A 13174-nucleotide genomic window follows, 5' to 3' on the forward strand; every position below is an offset into this window, starting at 1 on the left:
TTTTTTTTTTTTTTTTTTTTGAGTTGGCCTCTCACTCTGTTGCCCAGGCTGGAGTGCAGTGGCACACTCATGGCTACCCCAGCATCGACCTGCTGGGCTCTGGCGATTCTTCTACCTCAGCCTTCCAACTAGCCAGAAATACAGGTGTGCACTACCACACCCAGCTAATTTTTTTATTTATTGCAGAGACGAGGTCTTGCCAAGTTGCCTGCGGGCTCAGGCAATTTACTCGCCTCGGCCTCCCAAAATGCTGGAATTAAAGGCTGAACCACCAAGCCTGGTCTAATTTTTTGATTTATTGTAGAGACAAGGTCTTGCCAAGTTGCCCAGGCTGGTCTCGAATCTCTGGGCTCAGACAATCTTCTTGCCTCCACCTCCCAAAGTGCTGGGATTACAGATGTGAGCCACCACACCCGGCAGCCTCTCCAATTGTAATAAATCACGGTCCCTATTGCTGTAATCATGAATAATCTTCCTCACTCTTTTTATGAGTGTCAGAATAATCTCTCTTAAATGCACCCAACCATGACCCTTAGTGTGTCCACTCTCCATGGACGGGTATGGAAAATGCATGGACCACAGGGAGGGCAAGATGGGGAAGGCTGTGGGAATTGGGACTCCCAGGACAGGTGCAAAGATCCTCGAATCCCTGAAGAACTCATGGATGTCATGGGTTTCTTCCATGTATTCAGCTGTGACTTGGTGGGAAGAACACCAGACTCTCCGTCTAGCATATGTAAGAGAGTCTTACTATTATTTTTGTAGAGATGGGTATCTTGCTATGTTGCCCAGGCTGGTCTTGAACTCCTGGCCTCAAGTGATTCTCCCACCTCAGTCTCCCAAAGTGCGTAATTACAGGCATGAGCCACCTCACTTGGCCGGTGCCCTTGTAGTCCAGATCCGAGAAACACTGATAACTTATTCAAACGAACACATCCCACTTGTACCTGGCATGTTTCCATTTTCTTAGCAGAGTCATAAGGAACTCCTCCGGGTGACCTGCCCCAGGAACATTTTCTGGCTGGGCTTGCCAGGTGTGAGGTCTCGGAGCTGGTTCAGGGTTGCTGTGATAGTCTTTGCTCTTTCATCACTCTGCAGGTCACTCCATCCCAGGTTTGCAGCCTGGTGTATCCCATTCGTATCGATTCCATCCAGCACCTGGGACTTCTTTTTTTTTGGAGTTGGAGTCTCTGTCACTCAGGCTGGAGTGCAGTGGCATACTCACAGCTACCCCAGCGTTGACCTACAGGGCTCCAGCGATCCTTCCGTCTCAGCCTTCCGAGTAGCTGGAACTACAGGCGCACGCTATCATGCCCAGCTAATTTTTTGATTTATTGTAGAGACGAGGGCTTGCCAATTTGCCCAGGCGGGTCTCGAACCCGCAGGCTCAGACAGTCCAGTCGCCTCGGCCTCCCAAAGTGCTGGGATTACAGGCTGAGCCACCGAGTCCGACTGGGACTTCCTTATTCACTCAGAAAACACTATGTAAATGCCAAGTGACAAGCAATGTAGGTGTCCTTGGCACACACCTTTCCAGCCTGTGGAGCGAGTTTCTGACGTTGGAGGCCAAGAGGTGCAACCTCCTCACCGGAAAGGAATGGCAGAGGCAGCCGTGGGGCCCGCCTGGCACATGGGCAGAGTTGTGAGGGTGCTTGGGACTCACATGAGCATTTCTGAGAATGTGAGTCGGCTCAGCCTCCTTATAAATGCAGCTTGACTCTGCCACGGCACCACTGTCACCCTGGGGACATGAGGTGGATTCTCTTCTTTGGGGCCCTTATAGGGTCCAGCATCTGCAACCGAGAAAAATTTTTTGGGTAAGTTGTTCCTTTTGGACCTCATTATTATTAATTTGCTTATTTCAGAAATACGGGAGCCACATGACATTTTAAAAGCACGGCTGGTCACAGCTCCCGGGGTAGGGTACTGGGAGAAGGATACCTGGGCTCTCGTCCCAGCGCTGCCTTCAAGTCATCTTGGACAAGTCATTTCTCTTGAAGCTGAAGTATGATAACTCAGCACTGCATCTGTGAAATCAGGACCAGAGGGTCACTGCCACCCCTCCCCAGCTCCCTAATCTCCTGTTTATCTTTTTTCCCCATGACTTTTTATTTATTTATTTATTTATTTATTTATTTATTTATTTATTTATTTTTGAGTTGGAGTCTCGCTCCGTCGCCCAGGCTGGAGTGCAGTGGCATACTCGTGGCCACCCCAGCATCGACCTGCTGGGCTCCGGCAATCCTTCCGGCCAATTTTGGATTTATTGTAGAGACGAGGTCTTGCCAAGTTGCCCGGGCTGGCCTCAAACCTGCGGGTTCAGGCAATCCTCTGGCCTCGGCCTCCCAAAGTGCTGGGATTACAGGCTGAGCCACTGAGTCTGGCCTATTTTATTTATTTTTGAGTTGGCGTCTCATTCTGTTGCCCAAACTGGATGGAGTTCAGTGGCATAATCATGGCCACTGCAGCTTTGACCTGCTGAGCTCAAGGCAATCCTTCTGCCTTAGCTTTTGACTGCAGGTACACATCACCATGCTCAGCTGATTTTTTGACTTTTTTGTTGTTGTTGTTGTAGAGATGAGGTCTGGCCATGTTGTCCAGGCTGGTATGGAACTCCTAGGCTCAGGCAATCCTCCTGCCTCAGCCTCCCAGAGTGCCGGGACTACAGACGTGAGCCATTGCATTTGGCCTTTTTTCCTACTTCTTATTTGTAGGAACCAGGCATCTTCTATTTCCTTACTCCTACATTATTAATTATTAAGAGTCGCTAGAAATTGTTTCTAATTTCTGCCATGCTTAAAGGGAAAACCCGGGTCTCAGGCATTTGGTTGGGTCTCTCTGATAATGGTGAAGTCTGTACAAGGCTGGTGCTGTCTCTGGCTTCTGGGTCATGCAGATGTATTGAATAGGCCTGGCCTCATCACAGCTATGAAAGTGGACATGCAGGGACACAGACCTGTGCACTGTGTGTGTGTGTATGGATGGGTGCACACACATACAGGCTCAACACTCACCACACAGGATGCTCTGAGGTCTGCAAAGGGGAGGACATTGAAAGCGGGAGAGATGAAAGGGCCCACGGCGCCCTGCTGGAAGACTGAGCTACCCGAACTCATCCCCGCATTCGGCTGCGCCATTTGCAAAGAGCTTTCTTGTTCCCTGTCTTTGGATCACGCAGCAACTTTCCAGGTAGGGGTGTTATTTTCCTCAAATTTTATTTTTTTGTCTCAACCTGTCGCCCTGGCTGGAGTGCAGTGGCACACTCATGGCCACTGCAGCCTCAACCTGCTGGGCTCAGGTGATCCTTCTGCCTCAGCTTTCCAAGTAGCTGGAACTACAGGCATGCACCACCACACCTGGCTAATTTTTTGATTTATTGTAGAGATGAGGTCTTGCCATGTTGCCCGGGCTGGTCTCAAACCCGTGGGCTTAGGCAATCCCCTCACCTCAGCCTCCCAAAGTGCTGGGATTATAGGAGTGAGCCATTGTGCCCGACTTCTTTTCCTCAATTTAAACATGAAAGCAACAACAACGAGCCTTAGAAATGGTGAGGACTGGGCAACCCTTTTGGGTCCCCTCCCATTATGGGAGCTTTTCTGTCCTCACAATAAACCCTGCTTTCTTTCTTAAGAAAAAAAAAAAAAGAAAAGAAATGTGGAAGACCCCGCCCACAGTCAGTTAGTAATCAGGGAAGCTGAAATCAGGATGTCAAACTCATGCCCTTTGCTTCAACACACGTTAGCCTCCAGACAGAGAATCCTGTATCTCAAGAGAACAGGAGGGGCCCCTTCAAGAGGGCAGGCTCGTGGGAGGGGTCTGTGGAGGTGGGAGGGGAGAGGGAGAAAAAAATAGAATCCTCTATCTCCTGGGCCAGCCAGTTGGTTTAATCTCTATTATATTATCTGACTGGAAGGACTCGGGGTAGTTACTGACTGATGTGGGATTGGGTAATCATTACATGATGACTTCTGCTCACACCTGTGTCTCCGCTGCCAAATAGCTCCAAGGGGTTTGGAGGGGCAGGTGGCTAGGGAGGGAGATTTTTCCACCGGCAGCTCAGCACGTCTGCTGCCATGGGGGCTGCAGCACGGGGCTGTTTTGTTCCCACCGCAGCTATTCCCGTGGCTGAGAAATCTCTCTTTCTCAGATACAGGCCTCGCTTACGATGTGGTGGGCACAGGGCCTCTGATGGCTGGGCCGGGCCCTGGTGTGCTCACTGCAGAGATTTCGCACAGAAAATGCTGTATGCCTGAGCTGATCACAGATGGTTTCATTTGTTAATTAAAACACTTTTTTTTTTGAGTTGGAGTCTCACTCTGTTGCCCAGGCTGGAGAGTGCAGTGGCATGATCATGGCTCACCACAGCCTCGACCTCCTGGGCTCTGGGGAGGCGGGTGTGAGCCACCGCCCCTGGTCTGATGGCGGATGGTTTTAACCGAAAGTGTCATCTTCATCCCAAAATCTGTTCTCACTCCACAGTAGGACGCTCAGTAAAGCGGGTGAAATCCTTCCTGGCGTCTATAGACATGCCCCGACACCTCGCTCATGAACTTTATAACAAGGGGAATCAGGAAGCTGGCCTTTGAGCATGCAGGGCCTAGGCTGGCTGATGAGGGTAAGGATGGTGGCTTCTCTCTGCCACCAGACTCCCTTCCTGCCACTCCCTTTCCCGACCCCGATTTTCCTTGCTCTGCAAGGTCTTCTGACATCTCCAGGATGCGATAATAGCCAGGATGCCTGGAGGCCCCAGGCAGGGAGAGCAAGAAGTTGCTGGAGAATTGGTGGGAGCCCCAGCAGCAGCTGGAAGGCATCTAGGCGTCCTGAGAACCCATCTCATGGTGGCTGCTTGGCTTGCTGGGGAGGCAGGTGAGGACAGCACAGAGAATGAGTCACCTGGCTGCCAGCATTGAGGAAGGGGAGGACAGGGGCTCAGCCACCAAAGAGGCTGTTGACTTTCCAGAACATGGGGCAGGTGTGCAGGAAGGGGAGGGGCTGCCAGCCATGGTGCTGGCAGTGGCTGGACGGCCCTGGCTGATAGAGAGGGCCAGAGTTTGGAGGAGCAGTAAGGATGCCTGCGTGGGGCAGGAGGGGCAGACACAGCCACCTGCCAATCCCAGCAAGATCCCTCCCAGGCCAAACTTCCATCGTGGCAGGATCCTTTGCAGAGAGAGAGTCGGGACACCAAGGCCAGGAAGCAGTTTTATTTGTGCCAGCGCTGGCTCAGGGCTGAGCCTCCAACACAGCGGGGTGTTGCCTTATGTTACATTTTAGCCCCTTTGTCTCCCTCATATGGCGACCTGCATTTTTTTTTGAGTTGGAGTCTCACTCTGTCGCCCAGACCACTCCCGGCCACCGCAGCCTCGACCTGCTGGGCTCTGGCGATCTTTTCGCCTCAGCCTTCCCTCCAAGTAGCCGGAAATATAGGTGCGCGCTACCACGCCCGGCTAATTTTTGGTTTATTGTAGAGATGAGGTCTCGCCAAGTTGCCTGGGCGGGTCTCGAACCCGCGGGCTCAGGCAATCCACTCACCTTGGCCTCCCAAAGCGCTGGGGTGACAGACTGAGCCACTGAACCCAGCTGGCCTGCATTTTTGATCGGGTACTTTATGCCACAGGGTTGTAACTGGCTTACTCATGTGCTCTTAGACATCGACTATGCCAACGTCACTTTCTCTTTAACACATTCTTTTTCTATTTTGGGAAGGCCCTTATCTCTTCGTTTTAGAAGCCCCCCCCCATCTTCAGAAAGAGCTCAAGGTCTTTTTTTTAAGGTTGGGATCTCACTGTTGCCCAGGCTGGAGTACGTGGTGCAACCATGATGTTCACAGCTCATGGCTGCCTCGACCTCCTGGGCTCAGGCCATCCTCCTGCCTCAGCCTCCCGAGAAACTGGGACTATAGGCATGGGCCATCACTCCTGGCTAATTTTTCTTTCTTTCTTTATTTTTTTTAAGAGATGAGGCTTTGCCATGTTGCCCAGGCTGGTCTCAAGCAATCCTCCCGCCTCAGCCTCCCAAAGTACTGGGATGACAGGCGTGAGCCACCGCACCCAGCCAGAACTCAAGGTCTTTGAGTGAATTTCCCAACTGGGGAGATAAGATATGATGAGCCATCTCACACTCTCATGACCTGGAGCGGGCATTTGCCAGAGACAGGGACAGTGGGAGCGAAGGAAAGGCTGCTTTTGCCTGGCTCCCACAACATGCCCCCTGCTTCCCGCGTTGATGCGCTTGTGTTTGTGAGGGACATGCACAGCCATAAAGAAGAACGAAATCCTGTCCTTTGCAGCCACGTGGAAGCAGCCAAGGTCATTTTTCTAAGCGAGTTAGTGCAGAAACAGAAAATCAGATACCACATGCTCTCCCTTGTAAGTGGGAGCTAGACATGGGGTATACGCGGGTGTAAGGATAGAATGACAGACGCCGGGGTCTCTTAAAGGTGAGAAGGGGTAAGGGTTGAAAAACCCCAAACTGGGTGACATGCTCACCATGTGGGTGACATGCTTAGTGGACGCCCAAAACCCATCATCACGTGACACGCCCCTGTAGCCAACCTGTGCCAAGATCCCCGAATCTAAAAGGAAATAATTTTAAAAGGGTGATGTCAGCCCCTCTCGCCATGCCGGTGCTCGAGGCCATCTGAAGTCTGCGCCTGACCCTGCCTCTCCTGGTTGGGGAAAGCAGGCTGGGAGGAAGGGTCCCCTCAGCGCTGGCGTGTCCTCCGGCCCAGGACATCCCTACCTCGATTGTGCAGGCAATCCTCTCGCCTCCACCTCCCAAAGTCCTGGGATGACAGGCGTGAGCCACTGCACTTGACTCTTGAGTGTTTTCTAACTTTGGTGGGAGAAGACTCTTGTGCTCCTAGTGCTATTATTTTTTATTCCTGAAGAGTCTCTGTGTATAATCCTGTATCTGTCCACATGCCATTTGCATGTGGAGAGGGTCGTGCAGCGGGGACCGCGCTGCAGTGGGCCTTACCTTCTCGGGCTGGCCTAGGCCTTCTGGAGAGCCCCCAGAATCTTCCAGAACCCAGCGAAACCCTGAAGGTCCATCCTGTGTTTTGATGGGGAGCGGCCACGTGAGGCTGCACGTTTGCCCCTGCGACAGGGCCACTCCCTCCATCAGCAGGGCCTCCGGGCCTCTGCTTTCCCGCTTCAGAGGGATGATGCCAGTGACAGTCTCCAGTGCAGATTCATTTGAGCCGTCACCTAGCAACGGTCTAATGGCTCCCCTCGTCTCCTCAGCCTGCCGAGCACACAAAGGCGGCTTTTCAGGCTGGCTGCTCCCACCCACACACAGGACTGGGGGGCCTTAGCCCCAGCCGCTGCAGTGGAGGCTGCTGATGTGCATGAAACAAGCTCAGGGCACACAGCAAAGGGAGCCCCTTCCCAGAGCCTCCAGCCTCCGGGGGGGAAACGGATTGCCAGTCCAGCCTCAGCACCCTGGGCCATGTAGTTTCCCTGGTCATGTGCATTTGCATAGGGCTCTTTCTTTTTTTTTTTTTTTTTGTGAGTTGGAATCTCACCCTGTCGCCCAGGCTGGAGTACAATGGCACGCTCATGGACACCGCAGCCTTGACCTGCTGGGCTTAGGTGATCCTCTCGCTTCAGCCTCCCAAGTAGCTGGGACTACAGGCATGTGCCAGCTCACCCGGCTAATTTTTCTATTATCTTTGTAGAAATGAGGTCACGCTGTACTACCCAGGCTGGACTCCTACGTACTCCTGGGCTTATGCGATCCTCCTGCCTTGGCTTCCCAAGTAGCTGGGACTACAGGCATATGCCACCACGCCCAACTAAATTTCCTATTATCTTTGTAGAGACAAAGTCTCGCTATGCTGCCCAGGCTGGACTCTTATGTACTCCCGTGCTCACGCGATCCTCCCACCTCGGCCTCCCAAAGTGCTGGGATGACAGGCATGTGCCACCATGCCTGGCTAATTATTTTGTTAATTTTGTAGTGTCAAGGTCTTGCTATGTTTCCCAGGCTGGTCTTGAACTCCTGGGCTCATGCAAACCTTGGTCTCCCAAAGTGCTAGGATGACAAGCGTGAGCCACTGCCCCCTGCCCCCTCCTCTCTTTTCCAAGAGGTCCACAGCTGGCCCCCCAGAATGGAGACTTGTTCTTCCTTCCAGCTCTTTTCCCAGCGTGGAGGTCTCACCAGGCTTTCAGCCGTCGCCCTGACAGTGAAGAAGTGCCTCTTCATGCCTTGAGTTAGTGTTGCGTGTAACTCAGGAACATTCCTTCCCGGAAAATATGTATGTTTTTCATTATAAAGTAATAGGCCCATGTTACAGAAAACAGATACGAGGGGGAAAAGAAGTAAGTCATCCGTAATCCCACGGCCCGGACTTGAGGGCTGTCAGCATTTGCTATATTTCCGCTGTCTGTTTCTCTTCCAATGCATCTGCTTTTTCCATACTTGGAATCATGGCAGACATACAATTTTGGGCCCTGCTCTTGCACTTAATGTTTCCCTTACAGTTATACCATGAGTGCTTTTTCACATTTGCCACGTAGTCTTATTTTTAATGGCTATACGTTACGACCCAAGACTAGACCATTTCCTCTCTGGCCCAGTGACGTCTGGGACAACAGGCTTGGGTTTATTTGCCGGCTGAAAGCTCACTGTTATCTTTTGCTTTTTTTTTTTCTCCTTCTCCAGGGACCAAGTTTTTAGGATTAATGTCAGAAATGAAGACGAGATTAGCAAATTGAGTCAGCTGGTGAATCTGGACAACTTGAAGGTACCTGGCTCTTAGTTCTCTTGAGTATTTTCTTTTCTTTTTTGAGTGGGAGTCTCACTCTGTTGCCCAGGCTGGAGTGCAGTGGCATGATCATGGCCAACGCAGCCTCGACTTGCTGGGCTCAGGTGATCCTTTTACCTTAAAATCCTGAGTAACTGGGACTCCAGGAGCCCGCCACCACACCTGGCTAGTTTTTTGACTTAGTGTAGAGATGAGGTCTCGCCAAGTTGCCCAGGCTGGTCTCAAACTCCTGGGCTCAGGCAATACTCGCGCCTCTGCCTCCCAACATGCTGGGATGGCAGCACTGTGCCCAGCTCTTGAGTGTTTTCTGACTTTGGTGGGAGAAGACTCTTGTGCTTCCAATGCTATTATTTTTGTTCCTGAGGATGCTCTGGGTAGAATCCTATATCAGTCCCCATGCCGTTCACACGCAGAGAGGGTTGATGGGGGAGAAGAGACATTCCAGCAGTGCTGCCCCTGTGAGCTCAGGAGAGCGGGCTGAGCAGTGGGTGCCATCCTCCTAAAGACCTCAGCGTGGTGACTTCTTGGACTCTGCCAGATCCTCTTGCCGGGCAGGTCTGACCAGATGCAGTTGTGAAATAGGCACACTCTGCCCTGGGGCAGCTCTCAGCCCCTCGGGGATCCCTGTGGCTTTTGTGGCGTTTCTAGAAGAATGACCTCACTGTGCCTTGTACCTGAGCTGTTGGTCAGCCTGGTTTTACCTCTGTTCCCTTCAGCTCTCTTTCTGGAACTCTCCCTCCGCCTTCGGCCGGCCGGTGGATGTCCTGGTCCCATCTATCAGTCTGCAACCAGTCAAGTCCTTCCTGAAGTCCCAGGGCTTGGAGTACTCAGTGACAATTAAGGACCTGCAGGTGAGTAGGCCACAGCTCCTTTCTGGTCTTGCCTGGGACCAAGCAGCCAGTCCAGAGTGGACCCGAGAGATTTTCACGTTCTGGTCTTGTCCTTTCCCATTTCACAGACAGAGAAATGGAGGTACATGGGAGTAAAGTGCAGAGACTTGCTAGAGAAACAACATTTTGTAGTAGAAAGCATGTACAGGTAGGGCACAGTGGCTCATGCCTGTAACCCCAGCTCTTTGGGAGGCTGAGATGGGAGGATCCCTTGAGGCCAGGAGTTCGAGACCAGCCTGGGCAGCAGAGTGAGACCCCGTCTCTATTTAGACAAAAAAGAAAGAAAGAAGGAAGGAAGGAAGGAAGGAAGGAAGGAAGGAAGGAAGGAAGGAAGGAAGGAAGGAAGAAAGAAAGAAAGAAAGAAAGAAAGAAAGAAAGAAAGAAAGAAAGAAAGAAAGAAGGAAAGAAAGAAAGAAAGAAAGGGCGTACACAGGTCAGGGAACCACACAGCTCTGGATCATCAGAATCCTGATATTACTAACGACTGTGCTGTGTACTGCATCTTTGGACAAGCTATCAACCTCTGTTAAGCCCTCGTGTCTCTATCAGTCAAGTGGTGAAAGTGACCCCTGCTTCGTGTGGTGCTCATGACTAAGTGTGCCTGGCCCGTCCTCGATGTGCCACGAAGCCTCAAGCCCCTCTTCCTTTTCTTCTTTGAAGTCAGCAGGCAAGGGCAGCATCGGGGAGGGCTTTGGAGGGCAGCCATTGGGGGCACCTTTTAAGAAACGGGGGGTGTCACCGGCAGCCCCCAGCAGAGGGAACACCGTCCTCCAGCCTCACAACCAGTTTCTGAGCATCAGGACAGTGTCTGGCTCGTGCTTTCTGCTTCCCTGAGGTGGGTTGTGGACTAATTGGTGATTTGGCCGGGGAGTCTCCTGATGGCATGAGCAGCTGTGAGCTTATTAATCATGCTCACATGTCACAGGCATCTGCCAGGAACCTTCAAAGTATGAGTGGCCATAAGAATGTCTTTGTTTCTGAGTGATTTCCCAAGGCTGTGAGTTTCAGAGACACTGGAAACCAGATGCAGACTGATGTCTAGAGAATTCGTTCTGCAGAAGAAGCCAAATAGCTCAGTGTTGCTTGCAGTGAGCAAGTGGGCTTGGAGTGGAGTGAGGTAAATGGGGTATCAGGAGACAATGATTCTATCCAGATAGGAAAGAAAACTGACCGCCTTTTAGACCTTGACATGTGCTGGCTGACGTGTGCTGAGGGACTGCCATCTTGGCCGGCCCACGTGCCCAGACGTGGCAGGAGAAACACGAACCTGCGTCTCCAGTGGGTCATTCCACAACGTTGCTGTTTATTTTTAGGCCCTTTTAGATAATGAAGATGAAGAAATGCAACACAATGAGGGGCAAGAACGAAGGAGCAGTAACTTCAACTATGGGGCTTACCATTCTCTGGAAGCCGTAAGTGTTTCTGAGCGGGTCACGGTCAAGCTCTCTGCCTCTTGGAGTGTGTAACGTCTCCCTCTCCTTCCAGGGGGTGTTAGACTTTAGCACAGTGTCACTTCCCTGAGGGTTAAGTTGTAGACACTTCAACCTTTCTAGCTCTCGGGCCGTCTAGCTCCCAAAGGTACACACCCACGAGCGTAGTGACACAGGCTAGACACTTCCTCCCACATCCATCCTTCTCTCCTTCAGAAACCCCTTCAAGAAAACCAGGAAATATTTGCCACCATTTCTAGTCCTTGTAATTGAGCCTTTTGTTTCTTCTTCTTCTTTTTTTAACCCTACCATAATTCCTCTGTTTTATTCACCCAGAATAAAATGCTACTTATTCCAGGCAAGTAGACAAGTGGCTACTTCCAAGGTTAGCCAACGATTTCCACTCATTTATCATGACGCCTTAGAATGTGTATTTGTTCTGTGATGCACGTTGGTGCTGTGCTTAGTTAGAGATGACTTTATGTAGATGGCTGACTTTCAAAGTGAGCCAAACCTTCAGACGGGAAACTTGGAGCAGAAGAATTCCTAGGATGTTGGAACTTGAGAAATCAATAGGGACTGGCGGAGGGAGCTGTGCCGTGAGTGGTGCGGTTCTCTGTGGCCCTCAGATCATCTTCGTTAGTCTGCAAACTCCCTATTAGCTCAGGAACACACCCCCAAGCCTAAATTGGTGTTCTCCCTCATGCCCCTTAATACCTGTTGTTCTTTATACACAAACATGGTATTCCTGGCCCGATGGAGGCTCACGTTTTGGGTTGTTTTTCATCTTGACGAGGGATTATTTGATAGGTTGGTCATCTATTTCCACTTCTTTTCCATGATGGTTGGTAGCTTTGTTTACTTGTACACATCTAGCCGCACTGCCCCTTTATGCCTCTTGTGACCCGTGACACACATCTGCAGAATACCTGGCCAAAGCTAGGAGCTCAGTCTTGGACCGTGGACAAAGGTAGAGCTCAGGGTCCACACAGGAGTCAAACCCATGATGTCAGCCTTGTGAACAGGGGGCCCTGCCCAGCTGAGCTAACTAGTTGCAAATGTCACCCAAGACTCTGGAGGGGCTGCTCACCTGCTGACCGTTCATGCACGTACCTCTGGTTTCCTTGGTTTGGGCACCCCTTGCAGCCTGGCTCACAGCCGCCTCTGGCTCCCTGAGAGGTCTTCTCCTGCACATTGTTGTGTTGCAGGAGTTTTGAGAAGATTAAAAAGATTAAGAAATGTGGACACCAAATGGATGAGTGAAAGCAGAAGTTTATTAAGCCACAAAGCTTTCTAGAAAGAGAAAGGGACCCCAGACCAGTTTATCCACTGTTAGGAGGGTTTTTTGTGTTTATCTTACCTTTTCTGGAGGCGTTTCTCTCATTTACACCTCATCTGCCCCTTACTTCTGAGACCCAATCCTTACTGTGCATGCAGGTCCTTGACCAAAATTACTCCATCTTGAATATTACCCATAAGCATCACAGAAAAGCCCACGGGGGTGGGGGGTTGTAAAACTGCAATGTAAATTCTATGTTAATGATATTATAATAAGCCAAGGTCAAGCTAGGACATCCAGTTAAGCTACTGTGCCTACGTTTAAGCAGCAAAAAGTCCCTTCTAGCAAAACATCCTGGATTGAAAGGATGTTCTTAACCATGCTAGCCACACAATCATATAACAGGGGTGGTACAGGGGGTGTTTCCGTGGGAGCTGTCTTCTCGAGACCCTCCCCCTCTGTCTGCCTAACCAGCCTTCATCTTCTCTCTCAGTTGTGCTGTCCTTTCTCGCTCAAACACACTCAGTTCTTCCTAAAAACAGCTTTTAAGAGCTCATAACAGCTGGGCCCGACTGCTCATGCCTGTAATTCCAGCACTTCGGGAGGCTGAGATGGGAGGGTGGCCTGAGCCCAGGGGTTTGAGACCAGCTTGGGCAACATGGCGAGACCTCATCTCTACAAAAACATCAAAAAATTAACTGGTCCCAGACACTCAGGAGACTGAGGCAGAAGGATCGCCTAAGTCCAGGAGGTCAAGGCTGCAGTGGCTGCGAGGGTGCCACTGTACTCCAGCCTGGGCGACAGAGTGGGA

General features: G+C 51.1%; 1 protein-coding gene across 2 annotated transcripts in view; it reads left to right on the forward strand.

The window, feature by feature from the left end:
• Positions 1-1708: 1708 nt before the first annotated feature.
• CPA4 (carboxypeptidase A4) overlaps positions 1709-13174 on the forward strand; it is a 24696-nt gene continuing 13230 nt past the window's right edge. Inside the window, exons 1-4 of one of the 2 annotated variants that reach the window (XM_008049592.1) lie at positions 1709-1817; positions 8662-8743; positions 9481-9615; positions 10968-11066. In XM_008049592.1, the coding sequence (XP_008047783.1) occupies positions 1750-1817; positions 8662-8743; positions 9481-9615; positions 10968-11066 (384 nt within the window). In that variant the 5' untranslated portion in view covers positions 1709-1749. The remainder of the gene's footprint in view (positions 1818-8661; positions 8744-9480; positions 9616-10967; positions 11067-13174) is intronic. The other variant, XM_008049593.1, reaches the window with a different exon arrangement.

Source organism: Carlito syrichta, unplaced genomic scaffold (genome assembly GCF_000164805.1).
Source record: "Carlito syrichta isolate Samal-C Ts95f unplaced genomic scaffold, Tarsius_syrichta-2.0.1 Scaffold135806, whole genome shotgun sequence".
NCBI lineage: Eukaryota > Metazoa > Chordata > Mammalia > Primates > Tarsiidae > Carlito > Carlito syrichta.